This window comes from Delphinus delphis, chromosome 18 (genome assembly GCF_949987515.2).
Source record: "Delphinus delphis chromosome 18, mDelDel1.2, whole genome shotgun sequence".
In the NCBI taxonomy this organism is placed as follows: domain Eukaryota; kingdom Metazoa; phylum Chordata; class Mammalia; order Artiodactyla; family Delphinidae; genus Delphinus; species Delphinus delphis.
The window spans coordinates 3,576,318-3,593,729 of NC_082700.1; the positions used below are offsets into that span (position 1 = coordinate 3,576,318).

General features: G+C 45.1%; 1 protein-coding gene across 1 annotated transcript in view; it reads left to right on the forward strand.

Annotated features, from left to right (window-relative positions):
* Nucleotides 1-17,412, forward strand: part of LOC132413675 (phospholipid-transporting ATPase IB) — a 518,461-nt gene that overhangs the window by 73,439 nt on the left and 427,610 nt on the right. Inside the window, exon 2 of the mRNA XM_059995779.1 lies at nt 2,265-2,409. Within this exon, the coding sequence (XP_059851762.1) occupies nt 2,265-2,409 (145 nt within the window). The remainder of the gene's footprint in view (nt 1-2,264; nt 2,410-17,412) is intronic.

Consider the following 17,412-nt stretch of genomic DNA (forward strand, 5'->3'; position numbering starts at 1 on the left):
GCGGTACGCGGGCCTCTCACTGTCGTGGCCTCTCCCATTGCGGAGCACAGGCTCTGAACGCGCAGGCTCAGCGTCCATGGCTCACGGGCCCAGCCGCTCCGCGGCATGTGGGATCTTCCCGGACCGGGGCACGAACCCGTGTCCCCTGCATCGGCAGGCGGACTCTCAACCACTGCGCCACCAGGGAAGCCCTGGTTAACGTTTTTGAGAGCAGGAGCCAGCTCTTTTTTGCTTGTGTTCTCCGCTGCCTCTTACAAGGGATTCTCAGTTATGACTGCCCGTTTGTGTCCCTTGAGGAGCTTTGAAAAGAAAAGCGTCAGAATTGGTCAGGGTTGGGCCCAGGAACTAGTAAGTTTTGAGTGCTTTCTCGGTGATGATGTGCAGAGTTGAGAGCCACCGAGCGAAGACCACCTGGCAGTGCACCGTTTTGTCCACAGTAGGGTCACGGGTCTGAGCCCTCGGGGCAGGTCACTGCATCCCTGCCTGGAGGATTCAAATCGACCTTTTATTAGACTGAAGGAAAAGGGACTTATTCAGCCAGCGAATATGAGTGCCCGCCGTGTACCAGGCACTCTTCTGGGCGCTGAGGTCACTGCATTGAACAGAACATGTCTCTGCTGCCCTGGAGCTTTTGCTCTTGGACTTGGGAAGACAGACCATAAATAAATAGTGCCAGGTAACGATGATAAAGCCGTGGAGGAGAGCAAAGTGGGATGAGGGAGCAGAGCGGAAAGCAGCACTTCGATTCAGGCTGGCTTACAAACTGTCCCCTGTCGGCCTTAAATCAGCAAATGCTTCAAAACCAGCCTACTCCGGCGGCTCCCGGGCCAGCCAGTCTCCAAGGACCTGCTGCCCTCTGCTGCCCCTGTGGATAAGCAGAGGCGGAGCAGAGGGGCCCCGGAGAGCGGAGGCTGGAGGACAGGGTCTGAGGCCGGGGTCGTGTACTGAGACTTGCGCCTGCTCTGTGACCAGGGACCCGGCTGTGAGCACATCTCAGGACAGCACAGCAGCTCTCAATACCCAGTTTGATATTTGGGTGTCCTCTTCTTAGGATGAGGATTATAATAGGATTCTAACCACTTTAAAAAAGTTGACATACTTCCATAGCCAAAGCTGTCTCTTTCGAAATGTTTCTGAACGTGCTTTGTAGCTGTGAAGTGGCTGTTTACTGAAGTGAGATGCCCGTTTCCTAAGTGATATGCGACACCTGTTTCTTTCATAGGTGGAAAGTGCGGCAGGTATTAGGGCAGATGCAATTTAAGGAAAAGCAGAGAAGACTCTGTCATCTGTAGGGCACTTATTTTTCTGTGGGCCTTGACGTCAGGACCCCGCCCCCACCCCAAGGTCAAATCGCGAGGTGGGTGGCCCCGTGCAGTGAGGGACCCTGTCTTGTATTTGGAGGGGTGTGTGTGTGGAGGGGTGTGCGCCTGGGCAGACATATTGGGTGTGTCATCGTTGTCCCTGCCGACCCCTCCTCAAGTGAAGGTTATGGGGAGCTTTAGCCCAAGAGAGGCTCGGCTCTAGGACTGAAATCGCATCTTACGGAGATAGACTGGCTTGGGTCTTAACCACAGAAGCCCTGGATGAAGGCTCACGTCGCTCCCGCGAGCGGGGATGGGCGGGATTCTGCTCTCAGGTCGCCAGGCGCGTCGGGGGAGAAAAGCTGCTGGTTCGTTCCAGAAACCAGGGGACCAGCCCTCTGCACGGAGGGTCTGGAATTTCATTCTGGAGCACAGAGGTGTCTTCCACCGTCCTCTCTGGCGGCCGAATGCAGGGCACACCCCCTTAATGTGTCTCTCCGTTCCTCAGCGCAAAGAAGCCGGGAAAGCCTAGCTCGGGAATTCACTCCCTGGGCCTGGAGGGGGAGCTCGCCCCGGGGAGGGGAGGCTCTGGCCTCTGCTCCCCGCATCCGCTCGGCCCATGTGGCCCTACCTGCAGGGATGCGCCCCTCGCCACCCCTGCGGGGACTGCGCTCCCCGCGCCCAGGCCCGGCTGGCCGGGGAGTGGGGAGGGGAGGGAGAGGGCGGGGCGAGGGGCGGGAGGGCCGAGGTTCCCACCCCCGGGAGGGGCTCCTCAGCGCTGGGGACCAGCGCGGGCGGGGCGGGGCCGACAAGCTGCGCGCGTCTCCAGGGGCCGCCCGAGGTACAGCTGCGGCGCGTCGCCCGGAGCATCCTTTCCAGCTGGTCCCCGCCCGCCCGTGCTGCTGCCTGTGCCGGGCGTGACTTCTTTGTGTTCTGCTTTCTGACCGCGCCTCTTCTCCGCAGGACCTGTTCGTTCTTCTTCGGGCTACAAGAAGGCAGATGATGAGATGTCCCGGGCCACGTCTGTTGGGGACCAGCTGGACGCACCAGCCCGCACCATTTACCTCAACCAACCGCATCTCAACAGATTCCGTGACAACCGGATCAGGTAGGAGGCGGCAGCCAGCCGAGAGTCGCAGGAAGCGGTTAATTCACAGCTGGGATGTGGCTCGGCTTCCTCTCCTGGGCTTTTCCACGCACCTGGCCAGCCCCCCGCCCCTCTCTGCTGTCGCCAGCCCCCTCCGCTCCCCTCCCCCTCAAGCCTGGCAGTCTACACCCGCGTTTCCAATCGGGTCATGGGAATATAGCTCGTACCTTTCTCTCCTTTGCGTTGGTTCTGTGCTCAGGCTGGCTGTGAGCCCGGAGGACGTTTTTAGGCTTCCGTCCCTGGCAAAAATGAGGTTTCTCGTCTCTTCATCCCTGAGTGCCCTTCCAAGAATCCCCCAGCCCTGTTTTAAGCCAACCGATAGCTCTCCTTAACAAGTTACCGACTGTAATGTGGAGAAGCGCTTTATACTGGAATCCCTCAGGTCACAAGAACTCGCATTCAGCTCTCAATGCCCAGGACCTTTGTTAAGAGGGCTTTATTTGCTGGGAAACTTTGCCCAGAGTTAGCGGGAAGATGGATGGACGCTAACATGTAAACGTCTGCTTTTTGCGGGCCGCTCTCTTGGGTACTTTAGCTGCACTGGCTTTATAAAACCTCAGAACCCCTTGAAGAAGGCAGTCTTACCTTCACAGACTGACAGAGAAGGATGTTAAATATGGCCATTTAGCTACTAAATGGCATAGCTGGAAAGAGAACCTAGCCTGCCTGACTACTAAACCCAAAGTCTTTCTGCTGTGCCAAGCTAGATCTTTTGGGCATGTGAGTTAGCATGTTTGCAAATTTCATTAAACTTTCAGGCTTAGACAGCTTTATCTCTGGGAGGGACTTCAGAGGATGTAGTTCTGTGCGTGGCTCAGAACACCATGCTCAGGTGTGGAGAAGGTAAGTGATTGGTCAGGTTACATACGGATTATTGACAAACCTGAATCCCAGGCCAGGGCTCCTTTGTTATGTGTTAAGCTTTGTTATGTGTTAAGTGTTCCTCTGCAGCCGTGGCACTTGAGCTTAGCCTGACATCTTTCTTCAGAAAGGCCTGGCTGTTGGACATTATTGTAGCTTGATAGGATTTGGGATAAAATAATGGTGCATATACTATGCAGAAGTGACGCTTTCATTTATTGAAAGAGTGTTAGATGATCCTGGATGGCTCTGTTTTGGGTTTTAAGAATGACCGTTGGGGCCTATTTAATACTTAAGCGTGTAGCTTGGAAGAATAGCTGAGACCGAATTCAAGGCTGAGTGGGCTTGGTTTAAGACACAGAGCCTCAAGCACTAGTTCCTGCTTCACCCACTAGGATAGCTCTAATCAGAAAGACAGTAGCAGGTGCTGGCGAAGATGTGCAGAAATGGGAACCGTCCTGCATTGCTGATGGGAATGAAAAATGGTGTAGCTGCTTTGGAAAACAGTTTGTTTCTTAAAAGGTTAAATATGAAGTTACATATGATCCAGAAATTCGAGGTGTATATACCCAAGAGAAATGAAGACGTATGTCCACACAGAAACTGGTATAGAAGTCCCTAGCAGCATTATGATGGTAGGTAAAAGTGGAAACCGTCCAAATGTCTGTCGACTGACAAGGGAGAAAATAAACCGTGGTACATCCGTACAGTGGAGTATCATTTGGCCACAAAAAAGAATGCGCTTCTACAACATGAATGAACTTTGAACACATTATGCTAGGAGAAGCCAGTAATAGGCCTCCTGTGTGATTGTGTTTATATGAAATACCCAGAGGAGGCAAATCTACGGAGACATAAGATTAGTGGCTTCTAGGGCTGAGGAGTAGGTTGGGAAAAGAGGAATGACTGTAACGTACACGGGGTTTCATTGGGGTGATGGATACACAACTCTGAAATATACTTAAAGCATCTGCAATCCGGCCCTGACATTATAGTTCCATTTCCTTAGACTTTCTCGTGTGTGACCTTAAGATATTGTCAAGTAGTACTTTTGCTTAGTTCCTATTAATTTCGGTATCCATTTATGCATGCTTAAAGCTGGGAGAATGAAATAGGGGTCTTTGTTTTTTGTCTGAATTCTCTAGTTCCCATGGAGGGTGAAGCTTTTTAAAAGCCTTGGTAGCGAGGCCTCACAACCTGTTCTGTAATTAAGACTCACATTGACTTTTTTTAAATTTATTTTTTATTGGAGTGTAGTTTATGTACAATGTTTTGTTAGTTTCTGGTGTACAGCAAAGTGATTCGGTTATACACACACACATATATAAATCCTTTTTCAGACTCTTTTCCATTATAGGTTATTACAAGATATTGAATATAGTTCCCTGTGCTGTACAGTAGGTCCTTGTTGGATCTGTTTTATATATAGTAGTATATAAAACACTGCTAATTTATGCCGCCCCTCACCCCTCCCTTTTGGTAACCATAAGTTTGTTCTCTATATCTGAAGACTCACATTGACTTTTGAAACTGATTTTTATTATTAATCAAAGAGATTTCCAGCGGCTGCCTGTTATACAGTTTCATTTGTACTCTTTTGGGGGTGGGGGAGGGCTAAGTGGGAGTATACCGTGGGTCGGCTAGGAAGAAAGTAGGTAGACACAAACCATTCCATTTAAAGCCTTGTATGTGAGTGTATAATTGAATTAGTTAAATATATTAAATCTTACAATTCATACAGTTTGAGTTCATGGCTTATACTGTGAGCATAGGTTTCAGAGTCTACTGAAGAGGCTCTAAGAAATTAAAGTATGGTGCCGGCTGTTCTAGAAAATGGTCTTCCAATACTCACTTTACCTCCGCTGTATATTTAATTAGGAACTACTGATGGTAATGTGACTCGTAGTTCATTAAAGAATCGATTTTAAAGCTTCTTGGCATATAGTTTAAGGATTTTACAAAATCTTGAACAATATTGTTTCAGCACTTGAGTATCGCTGAAATCGTTTTATAAAATACTGATTTTTTAAAAAAATCAGGCTTTTTGTCTTCGTCATGGCTGTTTGTTGAAAGTTGATAAAGCTACTCAAAGGAGTATTTTCATTAAAGGGAGTTGATAAAGGAGTTATTTTTCTTAATATAATTTTTCTTGGGAAAACATTAATGGTTTTTCCCGGAAGCTGGGGCGTATGGAGTGTTGATCCCAGATAGCTTGCATCTAAACTGAGGCTTTTGAAAAGAAGGGACCACGTGGGACAGATGGGGTCACGCTGGTCCATGGAGTGGGGGTGTCTGGTGTATCCGATGCCCTGCACCTCCGTAGGCTGGCCGTCCCTGGAACCGAGCTCTCGCACTTACCTTCCCCACCCGAGGCCATCTCTGGCTTGGAAGCTCATGATGGTGGGGCAGTTGCTATGTGACTGCCTTCATGGGCAACTGGTGTTTTGACTTCACGGAAGGGGTTGGAGTTTGCCAAGGCGGGATGTGGTGGTTGTGCGTTCGGGGAGGTTGGCGAGGGGCAGCATGGTACCATTCAGGGCAGCGATGGACGGTCCGGGGTTAACGTTTGGACTGGTGTGTCCATCCAAGAAGGAAACTCCCCGCCAGGTGAGTGGGAGTGAGAAGGTCACTGCCGGGGTTAACTGGCTTTGGCAGCCCCAGGGGAATGCCAGACATGGTGACTCAAATTCCAAGCAATTCCTTGAAATTCTGGAAGGGTTCGTGCCGTGTCAATGGATGTCTCCTAAACCTTGTTCTTGATGCTGCAGGTAACACCAGCATTTGATCTGAAGCTGTGGTATGTTGAAGTTTTCCATTATTGAAGCCAATGAATTTGGATTATCAAAATCATAGAGAAATAGAACATGGTCTTTTTCTCCTAGGCATGGATCTTCTAGGACCTTAACTGTGAAGACAGTAACTGTCTTCAATCATCCAGCAATGACTAGATGTTACAGTGTAATTATTACATCTACACATGAAAGATTGTATATATGTCTACTTGACAAGATTCCTTTTTTCTCAAGTGTACAATCACATCTCCTTTAAAATTTAACAGCTTTATTGAGAAATAATTCACATACCATATAATTCACCCATCTAAAGGATACAGTCCAGCGGCTTTTACTGTATTCAAGGTTGTTCTAAAGTTGTGGTGCTGGTTGTACATTTTATAGCTTCCAGAGGAAACTCTGTGCCCCTTAGCTGACATCTCCCCATCCCCTCCTCCCCGGCCTGAAGCAACCACTGATCCACTTTCTATCTCTGTAGATTTTCCCGTTCTGGACATTTCATATGAATGATACCATTTCCCTTTAAGCATTTTAAGTGAAATATTAAAAGCTTATAGAAAGCTTGCTATCTAGTGGAACCTGGTGGTGAATAATTAATTTTGTGTATGTAAATTTAAAAAAATGTTTCAAGTTACACAATTTTTCTCCCGGAAAATACCTTGAAGTGATTTCCTGGTCAAAGGAATGGGCAATATTTATGTCATCAAGATCAGGCACGTGCAGTCTTTTTATGTGACTATCGAGCGTGCCATTTAAAACAGTGAGTTTCAAGGCTGTCAAACGGTTTTCTCCAGTATTTGAAATGAGGCCTTCAAAGCAAGTTAGGAATGTTTACAGACACTCAGATTTGAATGAGTCATTCATTTCAGGTGGGAGTTAAAGACGGAGAAAATCTTCATTAAAGCAATAACTCGAGCTTTGTCAAGCGATTGCATTGCTTAAAGTTGCTTTGCCTTAAGAGAAAATTGCTTCATATGAATAGTTTGCTGATTTTGTCAGGATAAGTTTGGAGTAGAATTTTGCCTTTATAGAAAGGAGAATCGAGCACTGGGTGGTAGGTTTAATAGCATCACGGTTTCATAATATTAGGGTGGGATCCTGATGCCTAAGAGGAGGTTTTTCTTTTACGGAGTGAAGAGAACAAAATCATCTTCAAAAGCAGTTTGTACCCGAATAGTGGTGGTAAATGTTTGTATAGGGTACCAGATCTAAGATCATGGAGGGCTGTGAGGACGAGCGATTCTCTCTAAACGGCTAAAGCCGCAGTATTTAGGTAGGATCTGGTCATCCCACTTAAGGTGCTTACAGTTTAACAGAGAAACCATACCAAGATACCGGTAACAATCGTAACTTCCTTTTGATTCACGTACAGATCGTTGTGTTAAAAACCAAGGTTTATAGATCTCACGTGAGACAGTCATCCTTGTCAAGTTTGGCAAAGGTAAAGGTATATAAAATCCTTATCAAGAATAGTTGATGATGTTGAAAGCATTCCATTTGCCTACTTTAAAACGGCCTCAAGATTTTCTTCCATTTATGCTGTTTTTTCTTGATCTGTTTATATTTTGAATAAAACTTGTATGTTCTTAAGGCATACAACGTGATGGTTTCATACACGTAGCAAAATACTACAGTCAAGCTAATTAACATATAATCTCTTCACACAGTTAGCATTAGCTGTTTTTAATTTCAAGGCATAGACTTGGTTAATCTCCAAACCAAGCACTCCTAGCCTATATTTTCTGAACATGAATGTCACAGCACATCAAGAATCCTTACATGCCAGTAGCAAGTAAGGCCACAGAAGATGCTTGCAATTAGAACACTTATTAGGTCTGCACCACTGGACAAGGCTTTGGAGGCATTTTGCAGATAAAAGCATTCAAATCGGGGGCCTTTGGCGCTGTTTATTTCAGGTAACTATGACGTGCTTGAGCTTTCTTGAAATGTAGTATTTTTAGAAACAGAAGCATGTCAGCCTTGGGCCGGTTTTGTATTTGATGTTTCTAAGGAAACAGCAAATGTCTAGGAGAACCGACTTGGACGGGTGATTGCTTTATCGAGTTGACCCTTGTATGGGTAGATCTGGTGCAGATTTTGAATTTGACTAAAGAAATGTCTGTGCTATTCCCATTTATAAAAACAGGCAAAGGTGTTGGGTTTGAGTTCTAGTCAGTCACTTATTTTCCCCTCCCCTAGTCCCAGATTCTGTTTAACTCTTTCTGTCTTCTGTGAACTTGAGCACTTCTGACTCTTACTGATAAAAAGAATTAAGCATCAGGATTTGTGAAAAACACAAGTTAAAATTAACCAGAATTGGAGACGACTAGGGCGATGTGACAGCTACACGCAGTATCAGTTCTAAATCAGATCTTGGCACAGAAAAGGTACATTGGAGGAAACACTGAACTTATTTTTTAAATTGAAGTATAGCTGATTTACAGTGTTGTGTTAATTTCTGCTGTCCAGCAAAGTGATTCAGTTATACACATGTATATATTCTTCTTCATATTCTTTTCCATGATGGTTATTGAATATAGTTCCCTGTGCTATATACAGTAGGACCTTGTTGTTTATCCATTCTCTACGTAATAGTTTGCATCTGCTGATCCCAAACTCCCAATCCAGCCCTCCACCCCGCCCCTTGGCAACCACAAGTCTGTTCTCTATGTCTGTGAGTCTGCTTCTGTTTCGTAGATAAGTTCGTTTGTGTCTTATTTTAGATTCCACATATGAGTGATATCATATTTGTCTTTCCCTTTCTGACTGACTTCACTTAATATGATTGTGTCTACTTGCAACTGTGTTGCTGCAAATGGCATTATTTTGTTCTTTTTCATGGCTGAGTAGTATTCCATTGTATATATGTACCACTGGTGAATTTTGAACTCTGTAGTTGGGGTAGTATTGTGCCAATGTCATTAAATTAGTTTTGATCATGTTTCTAAGGTGATAGGAGATACTGACTTTGTGGGGGGCCTGGGTGAAGGTTTATGGCAACTCTCTACTATGTTTGCGACTCTTCTGTGAGCATCAACTTATCTCAAAGTAAAAATACACTAAAAACCAGAAGTATCTGGGACAGTAGGAACTAAATGCTCAACTCTCGTCTTTCTGTTGGATGCTTTGGGTGATGTTGGGTCCTTACTGGGGACAGATGTGTGTTTGAAGGGGTGGTGGTCAGGGGAGACTGGACCAGTATCTTCACATATCCACGGTGCCGATCAGATGGGAAGGCAGCATCCCCTTAGCTGGCAACAGTAGGGTCTGTTTGCAAACGTCCGATCTAGTTGTGTCGAAGTTGAAAAAGTAGAACCGTGGGCTGCAGAAAATTCTGCAGTCAGAGTTCAGTCATGTGAGCTTTTGTGTAGTTATCTAGAAAGTAGCGTCTAAGTGTTCATTCTGCTACTTCTGGCTGAGTCACTCAACAGACAGCAGAAGCTTACTCAGAAATGCTAATCAGCAGCCCTTTCAAGAGGGACAATGCCTCGTGAGAACAAAAGGGGAGGTCTGACCATTGTTGGGAGGGAGGGAGGTTTTACAAAGAAATTTCCTGAAATCCATGAGGTTGGCTTTGACCATCTAAATGCTGATCTGCCCTTTTCTCCTAAATGAACGCCAGCTCTTCACAACTCAGACTGTAGGCTTTTAGATACCCTTACCTATGTTTTTAATTAGATGTAGTTAGGAAAGGATTTGGGGTTGAGTTTGGGATGTTGTGGTTGGTCCTTCAGAGCGATTATTCTCTGTATCTTCAGTATTTGTCCTCCGTAGGCTCCTGGAGAGGTGTGGCTGGCTGGGGCTTTCAGACCTGCCTGAGACGAGCTGACAGCTGGGGAGAGGGCCTCGCTCTGTCACACAAGCTCTACAGCCACGTCAGTGGTCTCCAGATTTTTTTGATCACATGTCCCATCAGTAAAACTTTTTACCATGAACCTGGAATATGTCTATTTAACTATCTGTCTATATGTATTACTGTCATTATCTGAAGACCCAATACGTATTTACCAAGATTCTCAGTTAAGAATTACGGATGTCAATCCACATTGTTGGTAACTTTCTTGATTTTTGAATATTTTCGGCTGATTTATCAGATTTAATTAAATTATCCTAACATTTAACCTGGAAAAATGATTTTGAAGAGCTTTTATTTCCTAAAGGTGCCAATTGTACTATTTATTTGCTTGTCATTAGTTTATTATTTTCAAAACGCGGTTTGCTTCATTGCGTGGTTTTTTTTTTTTTTTTGGCTGCTCTGTTAGATCTTCTTTGCTGCGAGCAGGCTTTCTCTAGTTGCAGTGAGCAACGGCTACTCTTTGTTGTGGTGCGCGGGCTTCTTGTTGCAGAGCACGGGCTCTAGGTGCGCAGGCTTCAGTAGCTGTGGCTCATGGGCTCAGTAGTTGTGGCACAGGGGCTCTAGAGCACAGGCTCAGTAGTTGTGGCGCACGGGCTTAGTTGCTCCGCGGCATGTGGGATCTTCCCGGCCCAGGGCTCGAACTCGTGTCCCCTGCATTGGCAGCTGGATTCATATCCATTGCGCCACCGGGGAAGTCCATTGCATGTTTCTGAAGCCACTTGTTCTTTTTGGGAGAGTTAGTCTAGTTGACAAGCGCGCCTAGCTGGATGCAGACACTGAAACGTGCAGTAATAAGCTGAGAGAACGGCCAGGGGAGGGCACCTTTGTTACTCCCTTAGTCACTTAAGCTGCCAGGACAAAATACCATAGCCTGGGGGTTTAAACAACAGAGATGCATTTTCTCACAGTTCTAGAGGCTGGAAGTGCAAGATGGAGGGTGCCAGCATGGTCAAGTTCTGGTGAGGACCCTCTTCCTGTCTTGTATACCACCACCTTCTCATGTGGTGAGGAGAGAGAGAGAGAGAGAGAGAGAGAGAGAGAGAGAGAGACCAAGCTGTGTGGTGTCCCTTCCTGTGAGGGCACTAATGCCATCATGAGGGCCCCACCCTCATGACCCCATCTCAACTTAATCACCTCCCAAAGGCGCCATCTCCAATACGGTCACGGGGGATGCGGGTGGGGTTAGGGCTTCGACATAGGGATTTTTAGGGGACACAGTTCAGTCCACAGCATCCCCTGACCCCCACTGTTAGGGCGCTTCTCCTTCAGCTGTGTTACAGAGGGTCTTGGGGCATTCAGTAAAGGTTATTGAAGCGAACTTCTTGGAGGTACATGTACATATAAGCTCTGATACCTTTCTCCTACACCCCAGGGTGGAAGCACCTGCTCTAGATTCTTTTCCTTGGAGGAAACTTGTGTGGTCCGACCCAGTCTGACCTTGACCTTAGGCTTCAGCAGCACTGAGATACATGACAGTAAGGAGGCTGGAGCATCGTTTCCAAGCCTGCACTGGTCTGTGCTAGGGAAGCACGTCAGCCCCCAACTGTCAAGAGTGATGCTCTGGGGCTGGGCGTGGGTCATGGCTCTGGAGGGCAGGCCAGCGGCAGAGTGGGTGTGGGTGAAGCTGATGGTAGATGACCAGTGAGCTGGGTTGGAGGTGAGTAGTGGCTCACATCGGGAGGGCATCCAGGCATGGGGGAGGCACATGCGAAGGGCAGAAGGTCTACCAGCCATGTGTGTGCCTTTCCAGAAACGATGCGGATGATACCTGCGGTGCCGAGAAAAGCCAGGCCCCTTGAGGTGAGTTAGCTGCAGAGAGGAAGGCTTTTAAAGGGGCAGGTGAGAGCGTTACATTGTTTCCGGGACCCTTCTGGCTGATGCAGTTATATAAAGGAATATTCCTTAAGTTATCCAATCAAAAAATGACTCCTTTATTTCTGCTCCTGTAAAGAGTGGAGGTTTCAAAAGTATTGTCTAGCATATGAAATGTGTTACCAAGCTCTGACAATTTAAAAAGAGCTCTTTATTTGAAAACAGTAAGGCTATATAGGCTGAGTAGTATCACACTTACTTCCCCAGTATTCCATCTCTGTTACAACTGCCTCCTGTTAATGTTTCATGTTACCTTTACAAATCATTAATCATTCTAGGCTTGATAGATCAGAATAAATTGAATTCCCTCATCAATGACTATGGCAGAAGGGCAAACAGAAACGTTGACTTCTCTCAGTGTTACTGTTTTGCTGGACAGCTGCCACTAGGATTTCAGTAAAGTTTTGTTCACTATGTTTCCTTAGATGTTGCAGGAGAAATAATTTTAAGGACAGGAGGGAGCGTGTGTGCACGTGTATACAGAGTTATTCTCTGTATGGAGGTCTTGACATGGGTCAACCATGTTTATAAGCTCAGTATTGTCGATATTATGAAGTTGGGAAACTCCAAGGCCAAAGAAAACACCATGGGAGATTCCTTCTGATGTCTTTACCAATCTCCTTCCTCCATTCTGTGTAAATGTCTGCGTGCACACACGTGTGCGCACACACGTACACACATATACACACACACGCACGTACGCCCGAAATGCTCACTTAATGCTTATAATTCATTTGCCTACAAAGGAACATCTGTCTCCACTGAGGGTTGGAGAAGTTATCTATGATATTTTTGCCCTTAAAACTGTACCTGAAAATTCCAAAACTACATGCTCACATTAAACCCTGAGGGCATGTTGAGAAAGCTTCATGTTACTGACCATTTTTTCATGTTTCTCATTCCAAGTTCTGAGGACCATGTGTTTTGAGATTTGCGGTCCATTTGATAGTAACTTTCTTTGGATGGTTCATGGGCACAATACAGTGCTGCAAATTTTTTTTCACAAGTCATACGCTTACCTAGACAAGAAGCTATTTTTAATACAGTGCTGGTGTTTGCTACGGAATAAAATAAGTGTTTTATAGAAACCAACCCCTGATGTTTAAGGATTTGGGAATAGTGGATCGCTTTATAAGAAAGTTAGCTCAGTTAGGTTTTAAATCATAATACTTTCTATATAAATAGTTCGCAGATATTAATGTTCTTCACAGCCAAGTATGTTTTCTCACCTAGCAGCTGAAGATAAATCAATTATGCATCGCGTGTTCTTTTGAACTGTTGGGCTAAGGGACCTCATGAATTTTGATATTTTGAGATACTACAATTAGAAAAAATGAATACAGTAAGAATGGCTAGGCTTTTTGAGAAACTCATATGCTGTTTACTTTTTGAAATACATCGGGTATTTAAAAAATTAGAACGACCTAAAAATGGGTCCACATATGTCCGTGGAATAATAATGTTTATAACGTAATGAATAGAGCAGTAGTTGAGTGATAGAGCTTTGTTGTAACGTCTGAGATGTGTTCTCTGCTTAGTAAGACTTTGAAGATAGTTGCTGACTGAGGGGGCAGGGTGTCGGGGAGAGATGGATTGGGAGTTTGGGGTTAGCAGATGCCAACTATTATATATAGAAAGGATAAACAACAAGGTCCTACTGTACAGCACAGAGAACTGTATTTAATATCCTACAAACCATAATAGAAAAGAATCTGAAAAAGAATATATCAACATATATGTGTAACTGGATCACTTTGCTGTTCAGCAGAAGTTAACATTGTAAATCAAGTATACTTCAGTAAAATTAAAAAAAAAAGTGAATTGTCTCTGAAACCTTTTTGCCAGGTTGACGTAGCCCATAAATGATCAAATGCATTTTCGTGGAATCTTTGCAAGACAGCATCAGTGCCGATGGTCACTTCATACTTGCGCTCCACAGGCCTTATTGCGCTTCCCATCTCCTGTCGCATGGTTGGAGAGACCAGGATATATAGATCATTTTTTTAAAAAACCTTACATTGCATAAGAAAAATCTGTTTATTTGGTCTGGGGTGGGGCTCTGATTTCTGTTGGAAACTAGCACGTGGTGATTTTGTTGAAGGCGATCCTATTGTCACCCGTCCTGCAGTGCGTACGTCACGGGATTATTGTGAGGATTAATTAATATGCATAATTACTGAATTAATATGCAGAAAACACTGTAAACAGTGTCTGACTGCCTTATGAATTTTGATGTTCCCGTCATTTGCATTTTAGATAGTATGTTTGGCAATAACTTTCCACTAAACTTTGTATATGATCACTTGAGTTAAAAAAAAAAAAAAAACAAAAACCACCGGGTTTGGTGTTGTGTTAGTAGAGATTAAAAAATAATGTGCAGGGCTTCCCTGGCGGCGCAGTGGTTGAGAGTCTGCGACCGGGAAGATCCCACATGCCGCGGAGCGGCTGGGCCCGTGAGCCACGGCCGCTGAGCCTGCGTGTCCGGAGCCTGTGCTCCGCAGCGGGAGAGGCCACAACAGTGAGAGGCCCGCGTACCGCAAAAACAAAAAACAAAAAAAAGTGCACATTAAGTAGGCTGAGTGGATGTAAGGAACAAACACAAACATTTTCGTTTTGCTTAAACCTGATTTTTAAGATTTAATTTTAGTGTTTGCCTGAGGTTATCACAGAGAATTTTAAATTGCTAAGTACTTACTGGAAAAATAGTAACAGAAAAAACTAGCAGTGTAAACTTTTTTTTTTTTTTTGAATAGCCCGAGGAGGAAAGGCAATCAAAGTGAAGTAAAGTGGGCGAAGCAAATCTGGCCTGTAGGTCTTGGCTCTCCTGATTTCTGGCTGAATGACCTGTGCCAGTAATTTCCTGCATTTCCTCATTTGTCAGATGGGAAGCACATTTCCTTGAAGGTTTCTTGTGATCCCATGAGGCTCCAAGTGTGAAAATGTCCAGAATGTGATGCACCGTGGATATCGCCTCTCCGGTCCTTCATAATATGTCATGTAGGCCTATCGCTTTTTTTCTTTCCGTTTTTAATTGTGCTAAATACACGTAACATAAAATTTACCATCCTCATTATTTTACGTGTACGGTTCAGTAGGGTCAAGTACACTCGCGTCATGGTGCAGACAATCGCCAGGACTCTTCATCTTCCCAAACTAAGACTTTCTATCCCTCCAGCCTCCCCACCCACACTCCCCCTGACCCCCACTGTTCTCTCTGAATCTGTCTACTCTGGATGCCTCCTGTAATCTTCTTACTGCCCTTTGAAATAGTAATTCTCCACCATTGTCGGGAGTTTCAGGACTCTATCAAGCTGCCATTGTTTTTATGGTGTCTCCATCCTTTGATTCTCCTGTGCTTGATCTTACGTCTTGCTGTGTACCATGGTACAAAAAAGCCCCATTTTTCAAAATAGGTATAAAAGTTTAAAGGAAACTCAAATGACTTATTTTCTTCCCTATTTCTCCCGTCGACTTTACCCATTTTCCCCTGATGGTCCTGGGAAAGTTGGGATATTCCTGGACCAGGAAGGAGAATTGAAGGCTGGGGAAGACGCTTGGTGGGATTGGGCATGGGCTTTAACCAGACCGGCCTTGTCAAGCAGGTGGTTTCTCCTGCCCCGGTTCAGGCTCTTTCTCCACTTGTTACGGTGACCCCCACCCCTCAACCATTTCCCTTCCAGGGGGTTGTTTTTCTAGAACAGTGAAGGCTCTGGGATTCTTCATCCAGGGACCATTTCTACTTGTGTTGCGTCTTCAGTAAGGTATGCAAGGCTGTGCTCATTCTACCCTTGGATTCCCGGTCCATCTCCCCCTGTTCCTTCTCATCCTGTGTTGTGGCTGCCGCGAGATGCTCCCTGGGCCTTTAATCACGCGCTTTCCCTGGAGTGCTTTCTCCTTCCTTGCTAAAGCCTTTCGGTCTTTTAAGATTTGGGTCTCACATCTCTCTTTTTAAAAATATATTATTGAGGTATAGTTGATTTACAATGTGTTAATTTCTGCCGTACGGCAAAGTGACTCAGTTATACATGTATATATACTTTTCCATTATGGTTCACACAGGAGGGTCCCACATCTCTTAAGAAGAGTGCCCTTCTTGTCTCACATCTCCCACCCCCTTGGCTGTCCAGCCCACTCCCAGCCCCGCGGCACTGCACTGAATGACTTTCTTCCACAGGTGAAGGTCAGAACTGACCAGAAAATAGGAATTGGCTTCACACGTTGTTCTAAGATTTCCCTTCCTACTTAATTGCTTATTGAACAGAACCGAACCCCCAAAGCAGTTACTTAAGCCTCAGAAATTTGTGTTTTGTGTGCTTTTTATGTTTTGCTTTTATATATGAAGTACTCCTGAAAGCAGGGTGCTGAGTTAAATGCTTTTAATGTCAGTTCTTCAGACTTAACGGATTTCTGTCTGTCCTCACATGCAGGTGCCTTTGGGATTTAATGTGATAGCTGGCACCCTTAGTCATTTCTATCAGCTGAAGTTTAAAATGTGTTCATTTGGCCAATTTATTTTTAGTGTCTAGTACACACCAGTCACTGAGCTGCCGTTGGGGATGTGATGGAAAAGCAAGGCATTGGTGACTTGTTTCTTTTCCCATGTTGCTTTAGTTTTTTGGTGGGTTTGGGTGCAGGTGATGACTTAGGGATTACATGTGTTATCCAGGCCTGGATCAGCTAGTTCCCCTCTGCTTTCCGGCTCACACCCTCAGCCTCTTAGAAGAGGAATTCCAGGAGCAGAAGGCTCAGCGCAGCCTTCTGGTGTGTTCTTCCCGGGTCGTGCCGTGTGTCACTTTCACTACCACGGCACCTTCCTCTTAGGCTCACCTTGCGGTACAGACTGCACCCAGGGGAGGGGGCCAGGCTCCCACATCTGAGCCTGCACCCCTAAGGAGAGGCCGGAAGGGAGGTGTGGGCAAGGTGGAGCTGGAATCCCCAATTCACAGGAAAAAGGTATGTAACTCACCTGAACCCCACAGTTTGTGGAGGACCAAGGAGCCACCTGCCCGAGGTGCAAACAGTAAAACCGACTAAAAGTCTGTCTGCTGTGCCTTGTCCTCGTGCACCAGCATTGGTCTGCAGTGTCGGCAATAAAATAAATACACGTGTGTGCTTCAAACTAGCGCATTTTTATTACTTTTAAATACATGTTATATTCGACATGGGAATTAGGAGCAGTCCCAGGTAACCCTCTGGCCCCCCGTGCACACAGACTAGATTTAATAAAAATCTTAAAATGGAAACATTTTCATAATTATTCCTCGTTTGCAAATTGGAGACCAAATCAAGAAAATAAAAAGCTACCATTAGTGGTGTGATTCAGTAGTTGTCTACATTATATTTTTTTACAGATGTTTTGGTTTTGTTAACTTTCACCTACGAGTTACTTGACAATTATTGACGTAAATGTTGGAGCAGCCTATAACCAAAGGATCAAAATTCAAACTGTTATGTAAATATAAAAATGATGGAACAGATAGTTGTGCTTTTTTTTTTTAACATCTTTATTGGAGTATAATTGCTTTACAGTGGTGTGTTAGTTTCTGCTTTATAACAAAGAGTTGTGCTTTTTCTTGTACTATG